Source organism: Chrysochloris asiatica, unplaced genomic scaffold (assembly GCF_000296735.1).
Source record: "Chrysochloris asiatica unplaced genomic scaffold, ChrAsi1.0 scaffold00029, whole genome shotgun sequence".
NCBI lineage: Eukaryota > Metazoa > Chordata > Mammalia > Afrosoricida > Chrysochloridae > Chrysochloris > Chrysochloris asiatica.
This window is the reverse complement of record NW_006408547.1, coordinates 4,912,681-4,932,266: the sequence shown is the minus strand read 5'-3', so window position 1 is coordinate 4,932,266 and position 19,586 is coordinate 4,912,681. Positions and strand designations below refer to the sequence as shown.

General features: G+C 39.8%; 1 protein-coding gene across 1 annotated transcript; it reads left to right on the top strand.

The window, feature by feature from the left end:
• Positions 1-1,333: 1,333 nt before the first annotated feature.
• Positions 1,334-18,573, top strand: KDELC1 (KDEL (Lys-Asp-Glu-Leu) containing 1). The gene is made up of 10 exons (XM_006846674.1): positions 1,334-1,515; positions 3,416-3,621; positions 5,630-5,835; positions 6,008-6,085; positions 9,020-9,192; positions 9,314-9,551; positions 11,294-11,503; positions 15,100-15,189; positions 16,694-16,801; positions 18,343-18,573. The coding sequence occupies exons 1-10, from the start codon at positions 1,334-1,336 to the stop codon at positions 18,358-18,360; spliced, it is 1,509 nt and encodes a 502-aa protein (XP_006846737.1). The 3' UTR covers positions 18,361-18,573.
• Positions 18,574-19,586: the final 1,013 nt, after the last annotated feature.

Genomic DNA, 19,586 nt, shown 5'->3' with positions numbered 1-19,586 from the left:
GATGTGACGATCGTGACTGCACCAGCGAACCGCCCCCCCCAAAGGCTTCTTAATAAACGATTTGATAGCCATTGATAAAATAATTGCAACCGTGATAAAGTTAAACCCCTGCCTAGGCTTCTGACCAGGCCTGCTTTGGAGCATGTGTAGGTCTTCAGGGAGCCGCCAAGGACGAAAGCGGGGAGAGGGGGTAGGAGGCTTCAGGTCCGAGTCGGGAATGGAGGCGCCGGGGAGAAGGCGCTGGGTGCTAGAACCATGAAGATAAGAGTGTGCACAGGAACCCCCAGGATTGTCAGGGACACCTCCAAATCGAGATTTGACCCAAGTGCACTCGTCCTCTCTCTTCCGGTTGGGTCTCCTCCTCCTTGCACCCTGGTTGTGAAGTGAACACCGATGTTCCACGTGGAGAAAGCAAGAACTCCTTTATTCACAGCACTCTAGGTTCTGGTATCTGTGTGTACCATCAGGAGAGGAATTGAACCCTCGATAGCACTGGAGGTGCGTGAGGAGACTCACAAAGAAGGCGTGGCCAGCATGCGCCCGGGGTTACCTCACCCGGTACCCCAGAAGCCCCAGTACCGCTGTTTCCAGCGCGCTCATAGTCCGAGAGCCAGCCAGGAAAGTGCCCAGAATGACCGTGCCCCACGATCAGTCGACAAGCTAACATTACACAAAATCTGTTTACCCATCATGTTTTATACCTGCCTTCTCCACGTGCGGAGGAGATGAGAAGCAAAAATAAAATCTTATCTGTGCCTGCAGACCTGCGTGTCTCTCTGCTGGGCATCTGTTAATAGTTATCCGCTCCCTAGAACCGGTGGTTGAAAAATAAATAAATCGATGAAAACTGGGTAGAATCTGGCAGGATTTCCGCTAGCCCAGTCGCGAACTACATATCCCAAGAAGCCCACGGCGTCCCAGACGCGTGTCCACTCCGCGTCCACTTGGAGGAGATCTTACTAAGCCTCCCGACACCCTGGCCAATCGCCTTGCTTTCCACCTTGGTCTGGAACCTGAGGAGGATTCGCCCCCCAAAAGATGCTCCTGTTGCTCAACTAACAAAAGTTCATCTTACTCCCGTCAAAGAGGAGCAGCGTGGTCCTTGTCCGTTTCAGCTGGACATCGAGAACCTGAACATGTCAGCCCTCAGGCTGTGATTCTCCTGGAGGAAAGTGGAGCTCTGCATTCCTGCTTTGCACGTTAAGTGACACCTTTTCCAGCCGTGTGTGCTGCGGTGATAGGCAGGCTTGGCCCTGTCGAAGCGCGGTTGATCCGGTCTACATCTTACACTTCTTTCTTTATCCGCGAATCATTTCGACAGCTCGTGTTGTAAATGTGTAGCACTTTGCTGCTTTACTGCTTCTTTCTGGGAACATTTCCAGCACTTGCCGAAACCGGCGGAGAGAGGCAACTGAGCCCTGAGAAGAGTGAAATATGGGGGCCGGGACTAAAAGCAGATGTCGTTCTTCCTGCCCGCTATTTCTACATTCAGGCGGTGGATGCATCAGGGAATAAGTAAGTAGAGAAATGGCGCCCTAATTATTTTGGTTTGCAGTTAAAAAAAAAAAAAAAAAGTGGTTCTTTTTTCTGCTGAAGAAGTCTTTCTTCCACATCAGTTTAAACTCTGGAATATTTAGTTCCTATCTACATCTGGTTGTGACAGTCTTCCCCATCCAGATCAATTTTTCACGATGGGTTTCTAAATCATTCTGAGATGTCTCTTTTCTTAGCTGTTTTTGATAGAGATGCCACATTACCAGAAGACATTGCTGCAATTACTGTTTCTACTACTTTTCGCATACACTGTTGTTAAGTACCATCAGTCGGTTCCGATTCATAGCGACCCTGTATAGGATTTCCAAGTAGCGGCTGGTGGGTTTGAATCGCCAACCTTGCAGCCCAGTGCTTGCCCCACAGCGCCACACCAGGATAAGGAATTTATATTTAATGGTTAAAGACACGGTTGGTCATGAAGCTGGTGCTGTTCTCCTTATTTTCAGGCAGGCACCTGCAGGGTTTACCTGCAGGTAAACATGTTTTGAAATTCAAAAAGAAAAATGAAACACTATCTGAAACTTTAAAGTCCTGATTGGCGCTTTGGGTTAATGCGCTTGATGGCAAAGTCGGTTTGAATCGCAAGGTAGGTGGTTCAAGCTCAGAAGCCTCTCCTCAGAAACTCCAGACGGTCACTATGGATCAGAACTGACTGGCTAACACTTAACAACAAAACAGTCTGGAACTTTGGAGCTTAGAAGGAAAGTAACAAATATAAATCTCCTATGTGATTTATAACAAAGGTTTATTGCATTGTAACAAGTTAAACATGTCACCTTAAAACTCATTTTTAATAAGTCACATAACTCTGAAGTAATTGTCTGTTTGTTAATGACGATGAAGCCCTGGTGTCCAATAGGGTCGCTGTGAGTCAGAATGAATTTGATGGCAGTATGTTTGTGGGTTTTTTGTGTTATATTTAGTCTAAAACAAATCTTAGAAATAATATGTTTCCAAAACAAATAATCCTGATGTGTTGCTGTGAGATAAAGCACTGTATGGCAAGGTCGGTTTGAACCACAAGGTCGGCAGTTCAAACCCACCAGCCACTTGTCAGAAACCCTATACAGGGTCGATATGAGTTGGAATCAACTCAAAGGCACTTAACAACAACAACAAAGAAAAGAAAGTTTGTAAACATTGTCACTTGGCTACTAAATAGTCCACTTGGAGAAATGAGCTATCACATTAACAGGAGGAATATTCCAACAGACTTCTGTGTCACTAGCATGACCATCTACCGGTGCTGCCCTTTTCCAAAACTGACATTGAGCTCATGGATTTTTAAGACTCATTGAGGTACATATTTCAGAAGATCCCTATCTTTGGAGGCACCATTTGGTAACATGCTGCCAAATGTGATGGACATGAAATCAGTAGTAGGTTGTTGTTGTTGTTGTTGTTATTAGTGCCATTGAGTTAGTTCCAACTCATAGCAACCCTTTGTAGAATTTTCGAGAAGTGGCTGATGGGTTTGAACCTCCAAACTTGTGGTTAGCAGTCCAGTGCTTATCCTACAGCACCACACCAGCAGTCCTTCAGTAGCTTCATAAGGTTATGTTGATCTATGGAAAGTGTAAATATGTTTTATGTTTACATAAAAAGCCAACTATTCTCATGTGATTTTCTAATGGAACTGCTTTATGTCATCTTGACCAATGTCATCTTTATTTTTATTTCTACAATCCATCATATTCATTCTGATAATAAAAGTCTAAAAGAGAAGAAACACGTATATGGTAGGGAGAATGTGGACGCAAATAAGGCTCTCAGACTGGAGAGCGTGATCGTTGTGAATTGGTTCCATAAGATTATATTTCTGTTGTTTTGGTTTTTTTTTTTTTTTCATTTCTCATCACAGATTCACATCTTCTCCAGGTGAAAAGGTGTTTCAGGTAAAAATCTTGGCACCAGATGAGCAATTCACTAGAGTTGGAGTCCAGGTTTTAGACCGAAAGGATGGGTCCTTCATAGTAAGATACAGAATGTATGCAAGCTACAGAAATCTAAAGGTGGAAGTTACATTTCAAGGTCAACATGTGGCCAAGTCTCCATATATTTTAAAAGGTAAATTGAAACAAATTTATACCAAAGTAATTGAAATTAGTAAAATTCCATCAACAAAATAACACTATTTTTTTCAAATGAAAGAAAAGAATAAAAGTTCTCTGTTTGTAAGCTAAATTAAGAACTCTGGTAAAAGAGAGGAATTCAAAATTTGAGCATAAATTATTAGGAAAGAGGAAATAACATATTAATAGAGAATTTTCTACCTTTAGAAAAACATTAATATGAATAATCGAGCTATTTATATGACCATGTAGCATTGGTGGCACTGTAAGATAAGCACTGGACTGTGAACCACAAGGTCAACAGTTTGAGCCCACCAGCTGTTCCCAGGGAGAAAGATGAGGCTTTTCCGGTAAAGATATGCAGCCTTGTAAACGCTATACAGGGTCATTATAAGTCAGAACTGACTTAACAGCAACAACATATATGAACATATGTGACGCTTTAACTACAGAGGTGTAACTTGAATAACCAGTTAGTGTTAACTGAAACATGGTACATAACTGCAGGAAGAAAAAGGACTTGAAGGAGAGTAGTTGAAAGTTGCCCATTGTTTTCACCTTAGTTCTGATTTAAGTTTTCCAGAGAACTCTCTGATGTTTTCTCATGTAGTATGAGAGTATAGCTTTCTTACCTAGAGCCATATCCTCCACTCTTAGAAGAAACAGTATCTCAGAACAGTGGGAAAGCAGAGACACACGACTTCCTCGTCCCGTCAAGAAAACTAGATTTTTGTAAGTGTCTAGATTTTATTTTCCTACATTACATCAGACCACATGGTACAGTCTGACCAGCTAAACCTTAAAAGATATGCCATTTTCAATTATTGTAAGTCTGAGAATCATAGAAATCTCAATTCAGATTATTGTATTATTATTTCTATAAATATGTCATTGTTGTTATGTGCCATCGAGTCAGTTCTGATTCATAGTGACCCTGTATGGGGTTTCTAAAGCTTTAAATCTTCATGGAAGCAGAAAGTCTCATCTTTTTCCCACGGAGCCATTGGCAGGCTTAAATCACAGACCTTATGGTTCTCAGTCCAGTGCTTATCATATGGAGCCATTAATTAAAATAGTAATGGAATGAAGTTTTAAAAGAGTACCTTTTCTTTATAATTCTTTTTTTAAAAAAGTGCTAAGTATAGTATTTATTATATATTTCAAATTATTGATGATTTACCCTATTGATAAGAGTACTTTGGTGGTCCTGGTGTGCCTGAAGTTGGTTCCAACTCATAGCGACCCTGCACAGGGTTTCCGAGGCTGTAAATCTTTATGGGAGCAGAAAGCCTCATCTTTCTCCCACAGAACAGCTGGTAGTTTCCAAAACTGACCTTGTGATTCACAGTGATTTATAACCACAAAGAATACTTTTAAAGCCTGTTTATAAACTAGACCATAAAATGTTAATTTCATACCATTTTTGTCTTTCATTAAACAGATCAACTCTGATTTCATTTTACCAATGTTTGATTAGCCTTAATCAAATTAGTACTTAAGCAAATTTGAACTAATAATGAAAAATAGTATCCACTCTAGAGCAAAAATTAATACCTGTTGGGTTTCTTTTAAAGGGACCCTGGTTACATAATGGTTTAAGCACTCTGCTGCAAGCTGAAAAGTTAGCAGTTCGAACCCACCAGCCTGCTCTTCTTGAAAAAAGTTGCCTTAGAACCCTAGAGGGCAGTTCTTCCTGTCCTATAGGATTGCTATGAGTTGGAATCAATTAATGGATTTGGTTTGCAGCTTTCTTTTAAGCTCATGCAAAGTGGCCCCAGTTACAAAACTCACGTAACTTCACAGAGAAAACCTATATCAGAATAGAGGGCTAACTAGAGATACCTCAACGTAATGAAAAAATTCTTAAACTCTTTATAATCAAAATACTGTTCTCATCTAATTATGCAAAATCTGTGAATCCATATTATAGATATTTGTTATGTGTTTCCAGTGTTAAGTAAAATGATTACCGCTATACATCATCATTATTTATATGCAATTAGGAACTGTTTACCATGAGAACTGTGACTGCCCTTTGGAAGACAGTGCAGCCTGGTTACAGGAGATGAACTGCCCAGAAACCATCACTCAGATTCAGAGAGATCTGGCACATTTTCCTACCATTGACCCAGAAAAGATTGCAGCAGAAATCCCAAAAAGATTTGGACAAAGACAGAGTTTGTGTCACTATACCTTGAAGGATAACAAGGTACAATGCATGATTGAGGTGTTTGTTTCAGTTGATTCGATGTTTTCTACCATTTTTGGATGTAACCAAAATAACTTTACAAGCCATTCCAATAAGGAGCATTGTGACCAGCTTTTCTTCAATAAAGCCCATCAGCGGTCTTAGGCTAATATAAATGTCAACTATCTTTTAGGTTTATATCAAGACTCACGGTGAACATGTAGGTTTTCGAATTTTCATGGATGCCATACTACTTTCTTTGACTAGGAAGGTAAGTATATATTTTCTCTTAGGTATATTGTACAATTTCAGCCAAAGTTTTAAAATACAGTTTATCAAAATAAAAATGATAACATAAATAGTTTTCTATTCTAGAGTTTCATTAGACTATTATTTTTAAGTTTTATGTCATGTTGTTGTTACAGGATATCAAGTTAGTTCTGACTCCTGGTGATCCTGTATAGGTTGCTAAGGAGTGGATAGTGGGTTTGAACTGCCAACTTTGTGATTAGCAGTCCAGTGCTTATCCTACAGTGCCATACCAGGATACCATATAAAGGAAAATACCTAATAATAGAATTATTTTGGTACTAAAATTACTTTGAGTTCAAAGAAGATTTTCTTTTACTGAATTCTGTATCTTGGTGTAATGTGCTTTAGCAGAGTTTTGGTGCTCTAGTGGTTATGGGTTAGGCTGCTAACCGAAAGATCAGCAGTTCAAACCTACCACTCACTCCATGGGAGAAAGATGTGGTTTCCTACTCCTATGAAGATTTATAGCCTCCGAAACCCTACACAGAGTCGCTGTGAGGCAGAATCGACTTGAGGGCACACCACCACCACCATAGGATAAGCACTGGACTGCAAATCACAAGGTCAGCAGTTCAAGCTCACTAGCAACTCCATGGGGAAAAGATGAGACTTTCTGCTACCGCAAAGATTTTTTTTTAAAACTCAAAAAACCTATAAAGGGTAGCTTTAAGATGAAACTAATTCCTCAGCACTTAACAACAACACTTCAACAGTAATACTAAAATGTGGAGAACTATAGCCATATTCTTACCAACTGTTTGATAGATATTTATTGAATAATTAATATACATATCTTGATTGAATTACCCATTGAAAATAATAGTTTCTTCTCAAGGTTTCAAGGCATTTCCATTGTGAATTACTAAGGTTGCTACAAGTGGAAACCAACTTGACAGCAATTAACAACAACATACCAGCTATTTTTTTTTTTTCTTTTTTATTTCTTAACTTTTCATTGTGAATTGCATGAAGATATACAGAGTACATCATCAGTTTTATATTCAACAAATCATATACTTTGCTTCATTAAAATGATTGCAATCCCCTGTTTGTGCCAACAGTTAACAGCATTTACCTCCATTCAGTTTAACAATTGTATTCCTCCCTATGTCTCTCCCTTCATCTTTCCTCTGCTAACCTCCCTCTAATTGTATATTGCCTGCCCTGTCACCTATGGTAACTTAATATGTGTCTGTCTACCCTCTAGCCTGTCAATAATTTCTCCTTCCTCCACACCTTGTAACCATCATAGATTGTTTCTTTAATCAAGAAAATCTTTTAACATTTACACCATTGGTTTCATACAATATTTGTCCTTTGTAACTAATTTCACTCAGCATAATGTCCTTCAGGTTCATCCATGTTGTGAGATATTAGGCAGATTCAACATTATTCTTCAACATTGCATAGTAGTCCATTGCATGTATGTACCAAAGTTTGTTTAGCCATTCTTCTGTTGATGGGCATTAAGGCTGTCTCCATCTTTTTGATATGTCTCTTGTAAACCGCCTATTGAAGGATCCTGTTTTCTTATCCATTCTGCTCTCACTGTTTTGACTGATGAATTTAATCCATTTATATTAAGTGTATTATAAATAGATATTAATTGATGCTATGACTTTGCTGAATGTTTTTTGTGGTACTGCTAGTTTCTTTGCTCCACACAATTCGTTGTGCTGAGTTCATTTTGTTTGTGGGCTTTCTTCTCGTTTTCATTTCTGTTGTATTAATGCTTACTAAATCTTTCTGATTTTTCTCTTTTTTTTTTATTTTGATGTACAGTGTATTAATTTTCTTTGAAGTTACCCTGTAATTAAAAAGCAACTGTTTTAGCTTGAAATCTAATTGACTTCCTTGCCATTTAAAAGTTCTATATTTACATTATTCCCTCTTTTTTCTTTGTAGTTAATGTCATTATAAATTGATATCTTTGGTTCCCTGTTTCCAGTCCTGTAGATTTATTTTAAATATGTCTATATTTGGATTTGAACTCCAAATTTCGCTCCTCGGACACCCTGTGTAGGGTTGCTATGAGTCAGAACCGAGTAAACAGAACTTAACAAAGAACCAACGTATCTGGATTGTGAGTTCTGGTAGTGTCGTAGTGTATGATTGGGCTGTAAGCTATAAGCTCAGTAGTTTAAATCTACCCATAAAGATAAAGATGAGGCGTTCTGCTCCCGTAAAGATTTACAGCCTCGGAAACCCTGTACAGAGTCACTATGAGTCAGAACCAACTCCACGGCACATCACAACAAGATAACTGCCAGCAGACTGTTGTTGCTCATCTGTGTTGGTCCCTAACAAATAAGAACGTTCTTCAGGGCTCCTGTACCTTAAGATGCTTCACAGACTGACCAACACAGTCCTTGCCTAAAATATAAATCTCTTTTACAGTTACACCAATCATTTTTCATGGCTAGATAAAACAAGTTCTTTTGACATGTTCATGTCATTTGTCAGTACAAGCATCGTAACATGGAAATGAACAGTGTTCAATTTCATGTTGTGCTTCCTACATCTAAGTCCTGGCCTCACCATCCTCCAGGTGTATATTTTTGAAATGGAAACATCTGGCTCATTCATTTAAAAAAAACTAGATTTAGAGTTCCAAGTACTATTCTTTGTAATTGTACTTTTCCTTTGTCTTCTCATTTTAGAGCCTCTTGGCAGCATCTGAATACAGATTACCTTGCCATTTCCTCACTTTTGTAGCAAGTGTCTTGGGCTGTAAAACAATTAGGCACTGTGTTCTGGAAAGCTGCCTACTTGCCAAACTGAGTTCATTATTATTACCTGAAGTCTGTAAAGTTGACTTTTCATTTGGTGTTGACTTCTTATTTTAATTGCAAAATATTCTCCAGTGAATGAACTCTTGTTTCCTTTTTTCTAGGTGAAGATGCCAGATGTTGAGTTTTTTGTTAATTTGGGAGACTGGCCTTTGGAAAAAAAGAAATCCAATTCACACATCCATCCAATATTTTCCTGGTGTGGCTCCACAGACTCCAAAGATATTGTGATGCCTACCTACGACTTGACTGACTCTGTTCTAGAGACCATGGGCCGGTGAGAGACAGGTTACAGTTGACCCAGAGCATTGGTTTTCTTTCCCTGGTGAGTTCTTTTCTAACAACATTGGTGATGTGAAGGTTCGGGAGGCAAATCTGTTGCACTTTCTGTCTTCTAGAGTAAGTCTGGATATGATGTCTGTGCAAGCTAACACTGGTCCTCCTTGGGAAAGCAAAAACTCCACAGCTGTCTGGAGAGGGCGAGACAGCCGCAAAGAGAGACTCGAACTGGTTAAGCTCAGTAGAAAACACCCAGACCTCATAGATGCTGCTTTCACCAACTTTTTCTTCTTTAAACATGATGAAAGTCTGTATGGGCCCATTGTGAAACACATTTCATTTTTTGATTTCTTCAAGGTATGATGTCATCAGTTGCCATTCTTTTCTGTTCTTCCAGATACTTTCATTTATGTGTAAATAGCAGCTCGGGGGAGGGAAATTGGATGAGGGAAGCACAAAACTTGTGGCTATAAAGGCATGGGTTCCCTGGGATTAGTTTGGGAACCTGGCACCATCAGTAGTACCCAGCACTGACATTAAATACATATTGAGGCACCTGGATAAGGTGATAGTTGTTGTTTTTTTACAAATAGTTTGCAAGATAATCAAGTTTCAGCTTCAAATACTCTTTTATTAAGTGAGTCACATTGCAAATACTTTTCAATAGAGTTATAACAACAAATTAAAGACAACATAGACCAGGTGTCTTTTATTAGACCTTCTGGTAGAGGACTAAATGAAAGCACAACCAAATGTTCTGCCTGAAATTTCTTCAAGTAAGGAAAAGCTTTCTGTGTCTAGAATGTGGATTGTGTACCTGTCTGAGGGAGTGCTCCTTTTCTAACAACTCCCTTTGTCAAGCAGTGGGACACTGCCCTTGGTCACTAGACTTTTGGTAGAAAGAAAGGGGGGTAAAAGGTAATCCCCTGCTCTATTGCCCTATAGATGGTTAGTTTTTCATTTGATGGATTTCATGACAATTTCTTGATGTTAGTTGCTGTTGAGGTGGTTCTGACTCATAGCGGCCTTACGCACAACAGAACATAACACTGTCTACTCCTGCGCTAACCTCACAATCATTACGCATGAGCCCATTGCTGCTGCCACTGTATCAGTCCCCCTCAGTGGGGGTCTTCTTCTTTTTCACTGATCCTCCACTTTACCAAGCATGGTGTCCTTCTCCAGGGACTGGTCCCTCTTGATAATATGTCCGAAGTATGAGAGACAGAGTCTCACGATCCTGGCTTCTAAGGAGCATTCTGGTTGTACTTCTTCCAACACAAATTTATTTGCTATTCTTCTCCAATACTGTAACTCAAATGCATCAATTCTACGATGTTTTTTATTTATTATCCAACTTTCACATGCATATGTGGTGATTGAAAATACCATGGCTTGGTCAGGTGAACCTTAGTCCTCAAACTGACATGTTTCTCTTGAACACTTTCAAGAGTTCTTGTGCAGCAGATTTGCACAAAGCAATATATGGATTTAGTGAATGCCTTGACTTGCATTGTCAGTATTTTTCTACATGAATACTCAGATTATTGAAAAATGGGATTATAACAAAGAGCTGATATTGACCATACCGCCACACAGGTGAATTTTCTACAGCTAAAATTAATTGCCACAGTTCTATTAATGTTTTTATTTACAGATGTTCATGCTCCAGAGCTTGCTAATTTCCTTAAGATGTGTGTAGCCATCTGGTACTTTAAAAGTATGGTTCACATGGCACAGATTATGACATTATTAGCGTTCATATGTGCACTTAATAAAGTAGTAGAGGAATTACAAAGCCAGGAATAAATATATCTTCCCTTGTTGTAGCCTTAGGAGATCAGTTTAATTATTTTCTTGCCTTCTTCAGTGTTAGATTTGTTGCCTCCTCTGTAGTATTTAGGGGAGCATTTAAATGAGTAGTTAGCTCTAGGTCAGCACGTTATACAGTAGCGCTTAGAAACACAAAGTCAAAGCAAATTCTGGCCTGTGTGCAGCAGGGGATGGAGAAGGTTCACTGTGGTAAGGAGAGGACACTAAAGAGGGTACAATAAAGGAAATTTCATTGCCCTTCTCATAATTTCCTGCTTGTTTTGTAGCATAAGTATCAGATAAATATTGATGGCACTGTAGCAGCATACCGCCTGCCCTATCTACTGGTCGGTGACAGTGTTGTGCTGAAGCAAGATTCTATCTACTATGAACATTTTTACAATGAGCTGCAGCCCTGGAAACATTATATTCCAGTTAAAAGCAACCTGAGTGATCTCCTAGAAAAACTTAAATGGGCAAAAGATCATGATGAAGAGGTAAGGTCATTGTCCTCGAATGTTTACTTGCATTACACTCATGTCCCCTGCCATTCAGCCCACACTCACCAAGATCCTACAGGACTGAGTAAAACTACCCCATAGCGTTTCCACAGCTGTACATCGTTATGGAAACAGACTTCTACATCTTTCTTCCACTGAATTGAACCACCAGCTTTTCAATTACCAACTGAGAGCTTAACCAACACACCTCCAAGACTCCTTGTACATTACACTACTGGGTTCATTTTAAGGCTGCTTGTACATTACACTATTAGAGGTTTATTTTAAGGCTCCTTGTACATTACACTATCAGGGGTTCATTTTTAAGGCTCCTTGTACATTACACTATCAGGGGTTCATTTTAAGGCTCCTTGTACATTACACTATCAGGGGTTCATTTTTAAGGCTCCTTGTACATTACACTATCAGGGGTTCATTTTAAGGCTCCTCAATGTTACACTAAGAAGCTCTGGTAGTTAGTGGTTACAAATTGGGCTGCTAACCTCAAGGTCAGCAGTTGGAAAATACCAGCTGTTCCATGGGGGAAAGAGGAGGCTTTCTGCTCTCATAAAGATTTACAGCCTTGGAAACCCTGTGCAGGGTCACTGTGAGTCCGAACTGACTCCAGGGTACCTAACAACAACAACAATGTTACACTATTGAATTCTTTTTAAGGTTTCTTGTACAGTACACTGTCAGGTTCATTTCAAAAAGTCTGAGATCCTGGTGTGGTGCTATAGGATATGCACTGGACTGCTAACCCAAAGTCAGTGGTTCAAACCCACCAGCTACTCCTCAGAAATCCTATACAGAGTCACTATGAGTCAGAAGTGACTCAACACACTTCACAACATGCCTGGGAAGCTTTCATGATCCTCGGATATAGAATCATACTTGTAAATGAGAAACCACCTTCCCATATGTAAAATGATGTGGGAACATCATCTGACCTCTGACTTCACCGGGAATGAGAATCACACTCATCAACAGCCCAAGATTGGTTCCTAAGGAGACTGAGGTCAGTTATTGCTCCACTGTCCAACGGTCCCTCCCATAGCCCTCTCTACTTTTCAATTGGGTTTGATAATTCATTACAGTGGCCATGCAGATTTCTCAAACCAGGTTACAGTGCAGAATCAGACATTCTCAAGACATTTCTTCAGTCAAAACAGCCTCTTTCCAGCCATGCCCACAGCAAGCTTTGCCCTTGTCCTTTGCCCTGCTCAGACTACATTACAAAGCTCTTTTAGGGCTGCCAATAAATTGTTCAGAGAGCACTCTGCCATAAGCCTCAGCCCAGAGGTGCTCAGCTCTAACTCCATACATAGGTCAGCAAACCCAGCACATAAAGCTGACGGCCTTCAGACAGAATGCTTCACTTTCGGCCACTCCACTCACAGGAAGGCCACCTCTCTGTCTCGTGCTCTGGCTCTGCTGCTGCGGCTTCTCTGATTTTCTGTACTTAGATTCAGGAGACAATACACAGGGATCTCATGGTCCAAAGGACATGCTCCACTCCTGGCTCTTCTGTCTGATGGTAGTGACACCCCTTCCCCCATATTGCTGCTGAGATGGCTCATTTTATTCCCAACAGGATGTCATAATTGACCAATCCGCACATGAGAATTCAAAGTTTTCCCTCTCAACAATCATAACAATATGATTATAAGAATCATATAATCCTATCCTCATTTCCCCTCCTTTTTCTCTTAGGAAAAAAGTCCTTTGGTAGGAGTGCATTATTAAATAATTCACTGCTCCATGAAACCAAAATTACAGCATTTCTCAGAGTGAGCACATATCTTGAATCTTGGATCAACTAGCATTGCTGGTACTGTGGATTAGGTGTCAGCTGCTAACCTCCATGTTGGCAATTCAAGCCCCTCAGCAGCTCTGTGGGAGAAATAGGAGGCTGTCTGCTTCTATAAAGATTTAGTCTTAGAAACCCTGTATTGGACCATTATGAGTAGAAATCAATTTGATGGCAGTTGAGGTCCTGCATATAACAAAATCTAAATCTTAACCTTGATATACTTTCTTTCAGTCAGGTTGTTCTGAGCCTCAAGCCACTGCAAATATAACAATTAAGGTGGCCAGTCTGTCAGGAAAAGTAATTACTTGTGCTATGGATTATATAAGGAATTGCTTGAATCAAAAATAGTGAAGTTGGCCCAGGATTGGGCAGTGTTTCATTCTGCTTTGCATAAGGTCACTATGAGTCGGCACCAACTTGATGGCACCTAACAACAACACCAAAAATTCCTTGAGCTAAGTGTCTTCTGAAAAGAGTTAAGGCAACCAATTGAACAGCATCTTGCATTTAAGTTACTTCATTTGAGTTACCATCTCTCTCCAAGACAAGCTTAATTTTAGGATTTAGATTCAGTTCTTCTCGTCCAAAATTACTTCTCAAGCTTTCCAGTCAATCTGATCACCCTTTTATTTGGACAAAAGTTATATTAAAGATTCCCTTTACTACACATAACGTTGTTAAGTGCCATCAAGTTCAACTCATAGCAACACTGTATAGGGTTTCTGAGGAATGGCTGGTGGGTTTGAACCTTGTGGTTAGCAGTCCAGTGCTTATACTACAGTGCCACACCAGAACTCTCCACAAAGATTAACCCCAAAGGTATATTTTCCAGTATTTTCTCATAAATGTGCTTATGTATAAACAAATTATTGAATCATAAAAATATTTTAGGTTTATCTTATATATAGCATTCACTTACTCTGAGGATCCATTTACACATGTTTGTGTATAATATCATAGTGCCATCATAGCAGACTATCACAAACTGTATTCTTTCAAGGTCATGGAGACTCGAAGTCCAAATTCAGGGTGTCGTTCAGACCAGACTCTCTGGAGACTCTCGGGAAGATCCTTCCCTGATTCCTCCAACTTCTGGTGGCCCCAGGTAGTCCTTAGCTTATGGCAGCATGGCTCCAGTCTCTGCCTCCATAATTCCAACATTCTTTCCTGTATGTCCCTTCTCTTCTATAAAGACACCAGTTGTTTGGCGACAGAAGCCTCTCCACTCGTCATATGTATGCATGTATGTATATATATGTGTGTGTGTGTGTATATATATATATATATATATATGTATGTATATATCTTGGTAGCGTAGTGGTTACGAATCAGGTTACTAGCCACGAGGTCAGCAGTTCAAAACTACCAGCTGTTCCGCAGGAGAAAGATGAGGCATTCTGCTCCCGTAAAGATTTACAGCCTCAGAAACCCTGTACAGGGTCGCTATAAGTTGGAACCGACTCCACGGCACATAACAACAATGATATATATATATAACTTCATGTTAACTATTTATATCTGCAAAGTCCCTCTTTCCAAATAAGATCACATTCACATATATCATGGTTAATGATCCTGCTCATAGCGATCCTATATATGGTTTCTGAGGAGCGGCTGGTGGGTTTGAACCATCAACATTGAGATTATCAGTCCAGTCCCATAGCTGGGCTCCATTGGAGGAGGTTAATATTTCAGTATATATTGTTGGTGAATACAGTTCAACCCAGATCTGCATGGGAAAAATTATGATCCATTAAGGGATTTTTTTTTTTCTCTATAGGCAAGGAAAATAGCAAAAGCTGGACAAGAATTTGCGAGAAATAATCTCATGGGTGATGACATATTTTGTTACTACTTCAAACTTTTCCAGGTGAGTATTTCTAAGAAAATAAGCATGTAATATGTAGTTGGACATGTGCTCAGGAGCAAAAAATGTTTCACTTAATTTCTAAAAGTAAGTTTGTATGAGGAGATATGTATACACCTCTGTGAATGAAAATCGGGGGCAAATACTATAGTAATTAAAAAAAAGTATTATAAAACAAAGACTGACTAATGAAAAAAGCTATAACATCAAGCAAGCAGTATTATTATTATAGCTATATGGTAGATATAAAGGATCCTGTACAAAATTTTTGAGGCTGTAAATCTCCTATAGAGTATGGAGTGGCTGGTGGGTTCAAACTGCCTGCCTTGTGGTCCACCATCCAATGCATATCTTACAGAGCCACCATGGTCCCCACATAAGTACACAGCACATATTAAATGAAGATGGTGATTGGTGTTAATGCATGCAGTGTTGGAGGATAAGGTAGACATAGTCTCTGCCCTTAAATTCTCAGCCTAGAGAGGAAGATCAAGGTTGTTGCATAATTATTTTTATTTCACAGTGGTGATGGTATGCCATCGAGTTGGTTCCAACTCATAGCAACCTATATAGGGTTTCCAAGACTGTAAATCTTTACAGGAGCAGAAAGCCTCATCTTGCGGTTCACAGCACAAAGTAACAAGTTCGCTACCAGGGAGCCTTTATTTCAAGTTTGTTTTTGTTTTTGTTAAGTGCCATCGAGTTGGGTCCAACTTATAGTGACACTGTGTAGGGTTTCTGAGGAGCAGCTTGTGAATTTCAACGCCTACCTTGCAGTTCAAATCAACCTTGTGGTCCAGTGCTTACCCTACAACGCCACAACTGGACTCCTTATTTCAAGGATATTGTTGTAAAGTGCCGTCAAATAGATTCCGACCCATAGCGACCCTGTACAGGGTTTCCGAGAAACAGGTGGTGAGCTTAAACTACCGACCTTGCAGTTCAAACGGCTTTGCAATCTGGTGCGTTAACCCACACAGCACCACAAGTTGTTAAAAACACAAGTCATATAAATTTAGGATGGAATAAGGACAATTCCATTAGGACTAGGCAGCCAGTGTTCAAAGGCTGCCTTTTAGAAGCTCTATAAGGGGAGTGGAGAATTTTACATATCACAAACTTGGCATATGTGACCATCTCCTGGTGTGGCACTGTGGGTTAATGCACCAGACTGCAAAGTCTTTGAACTGCATGGTCAGCAGTTAAAGCTCACGTCACTCCTTGGAAACCGTATACAGGGTCGCTATGGATTCGAATCGACGCTACAACACTTAACAACAACAACAACTAACAAATGGCACTGGACTGCTAACCATAAGAGCAGCGTGACACCACCAGCTGCTTTTCTGGAGAAAGATGAGACTGTCTGCGCCCTAACAGATTTACAGCCTTGGAAAGAGGGTCACTGTGAGTCGAAACGGACTCAGTGGCATTGGGTGTTTCAATGTGGTGTATGTGTTGTTGTAGAGCATTGAATTAGAATACATTGGTATTGTTGTTGACACAGGAGTACGCCAACTTACAAGTGAATGAGCCAGAGGTCCGAGAGGGCATGAAGAGGGTGGAAGCACAGACTGAGGATGACCTCTTTCCCTGCACTTGTCATAGGAAAAAGGTAACCAGATTGGTATATTCATTCCTCTGTCATTCAAATAGGCAAAAAATGTCTGCATTTCTCCTGAGGATTTTAGGGAATTCAGTCTACCAGACAGACCAGTGTCATAGATGGTAACAAATTAAAAGAAAGGCACCTAAATTGCAACTAAATGGGAAGGCATAGTAGGTCACAGGTAAAGTTGAAGAAAGTTTTTTTCTAACATGAGAATTTACATCACCTGCTGTCTGTATTCACATGTATCATCTGATATTCCCCCCTTCACTCTCTAAGGTAGGCTTGGCAAACTTCATTATCCCAATTTAGAGATGAGTGAATATCTACTCATGTTTATTTATTTTATCAGCTGAGTCATCTAAAAGCAATCTTTGTTGATGCCACTACCTTACAGTTTCATATATAAAATCAGATTCATATATGCAGTTGTAAAGCTAAAAAGGACCAAAGATCATCTGGTAAATTCCTTCATTTTACACTGAGCCCACAGAACTATTTAGTTCAAAATCACCTAGTTGGATTTTAGCAAAGCAGAAATTAAAAACTGGTCTACTGCCATCCGATCAGGTGCATATTTGTATGTGAAGAAAGTGTGGCAGGGGAGGGTTGTTTTGATTGTTATTGTTCTTTGTTTGAAACAGCATCTATTGCATAAAATGTGATAAATGCTTATATAGAGAAAGACATAGAGCCTTGGTGGCACAGTGATTAGGCGCTCAGCTGCTAACCAAGAGATGAGCAGTGGTTGGAATGCTCCAGCTGTTCCGAGGGAGAAAAATGAGACCATCTGCTTCTGTAAAGATTTACAGCCTTGGAAAAGCCCTCTGCGGCAGTTCTCTTCTGTCCTTCAGGGTCGCTGTGAGTTAGAATTGTTAGATTTTAGTGTATCAATAAAGTGCTGGACTGTATCAATAAAATCATTGGACTGTGAACCCCGAGGTTGGCAGTTCAAACCCACTAGCTGCTTTTCGGAAACCCTATGCCGGATTGCTATGAGTCGGATCCAACTCGACAGCAGTTAACAATTCATAACACAAAGTTTTGTACAATAACATAGGCCCTTAGATGTTTAAGATCCCATCAGCCCCGTGAAGCACAATACAATTTTACCCTTAGGTGCTTTTGAACCTTGAGAAATAATACTAAATTGTTAAAGCCTCTAGCAGTAGCTGGACTTTTTCCTGGTTTCATATGTGTTGTTGTTGTTAAGTGCTGTCAAGTCGATTCAGACTCACAGTGACCCTGTATAGGATTTTCGAGGAGCAGCTGGTGGCTTGAACTGCTAACTTTGCAGTTAGCAATCCAGTGTTTATCCACAGTACTACACCAGGACTCCTGTTTCATCTATGCTGTTGTTATTAAGTACTGTTAAGTTTCAACTCATAGCGACCCTGTATACGGTTTCCAAGGAGCAAGCTGGTGGATTTGCACTGTTGACATTATGGTTCACAGTATAGGAAAATAATTAATAAATTGATATAGTTGTCATATAAGACTTCTTGATGGACATAAATGTATTTATTTTTTTTGCTTTCTAATTGCAGACCAAAGATGAGCTCTAATACGGAAAATATCTTCTATTCAAATCATGGTGCTTTGAAGACGCTTCTTAACTGAAAAGAAGATTTTTTAAACTATTAATTTCACAGAGTATAAAATCTGTTACATTTGTTCAGATTTTGAAGCTATGTATGTTCCCATTATGCAGTATTCCTATGACTGTCCTTAAAGCGAACATTTACAGTTTTATAATAAAACCACCTTTATTTTAAAGGCCTATGCTTGCTAATTATTAGCTGTGTTTGAATCATAACCTTTGCCATCAAATCAGTTCCAACTCAGAGCATCCCTATAGGATAGAATAGACATGTCCCGTACATCGTGTTTCCAAGGTTGTAGATCTTTGTGGAAGTTAGAATGCCACCTCTTTCTGCTGCGGAGCAGCTGGTGGATCTAAACAGCCTTCCTGCTGTTAGCAGGCCAGTGCTGATCCTACAGCACCACAGAGGCAAAATCTGGGTCCTTAACTGTGTGAGCACCTTGGAAGTCTCCGATCACCTCCCCCAGACTTGACTGACATGACAAAGCAATAGCCTCTGTTTCCTTTGTTGGTGCTGTTTGCTGCCACAGAATCAAATCAGGTAGAATAAAATGAACCATGGCAGATCCCGTGCCATTTTCATGATTGTTTAACTGCTATTCTTTTGACTGAATATGTCACTCACAGATGAACCTTATTCTAACTGAATATGTCATCAAATGTCTTTCACAATCTGACAGCTACCTACATCTTTAGTCGCATCTCTCACCTTTTTCTACAGTCCAGTGAATCCAATTTTCTTACAGTTCTTTAAAATGCTGTTTTCTTACCTAGTATATGCTTTTCCTGTGGTCTGAAGCATCATATCCCTTTCTTCATCTTGCTTACTTAGACTTTCTTCAATACGCATTTCAGGAAGTACCTCTTCTCAGTGTCCCCCTTTACATTCTTGTATCATTGTATTTACCACACTGTGTGGTAATTTTGAATTTGGTTGTTTGGTAGTCCTGCCTATCTTCCTGACCTGATTTTAGTGACTTGGCTGTGTGGATCTTGCTTTTCTTCTATGTAATGCTAGGTCCTAATGGGTGCAAGAACTAATAAGGACCCAATAATATTGGATAGATGAATGAATGAATGGTAATCATTTCCAAATGGATTTACTTACTTATTTCAAAGACACATCTGTTGTTCTCACGCTGACTCCATAGTATGAGATTCACTCAACATGAAAACTCACAGCTTCAG

What these genes read in the sequence shown, in the direction of transcription:
- KDELC1 (XM_006846674.1), top strand. Translation starts at nt 1,334, where the DNA reads ATGTGTAGCACTTTGCTGCTTTACTGCTTCTTTCTGGGAACATTTCCA. An exon ending in ATACCTTGAAGGATAACAAG is followed by an intron (nt 5,836 to 6,007) that starts GTACAATGCATG and finishes ACTATCTTTTAG; the next exon opens with GTTTATATCAAGACTCACGG. An exon ending in CAAAAGATCATGATGAAGAG is followed by an intron (nt 11,504 to 15,099) that starts GTAAGGTCATTG and finishes TTTTCTCTATAG; the next exon opens with GCAAGGAAAATAGCAAAAGC.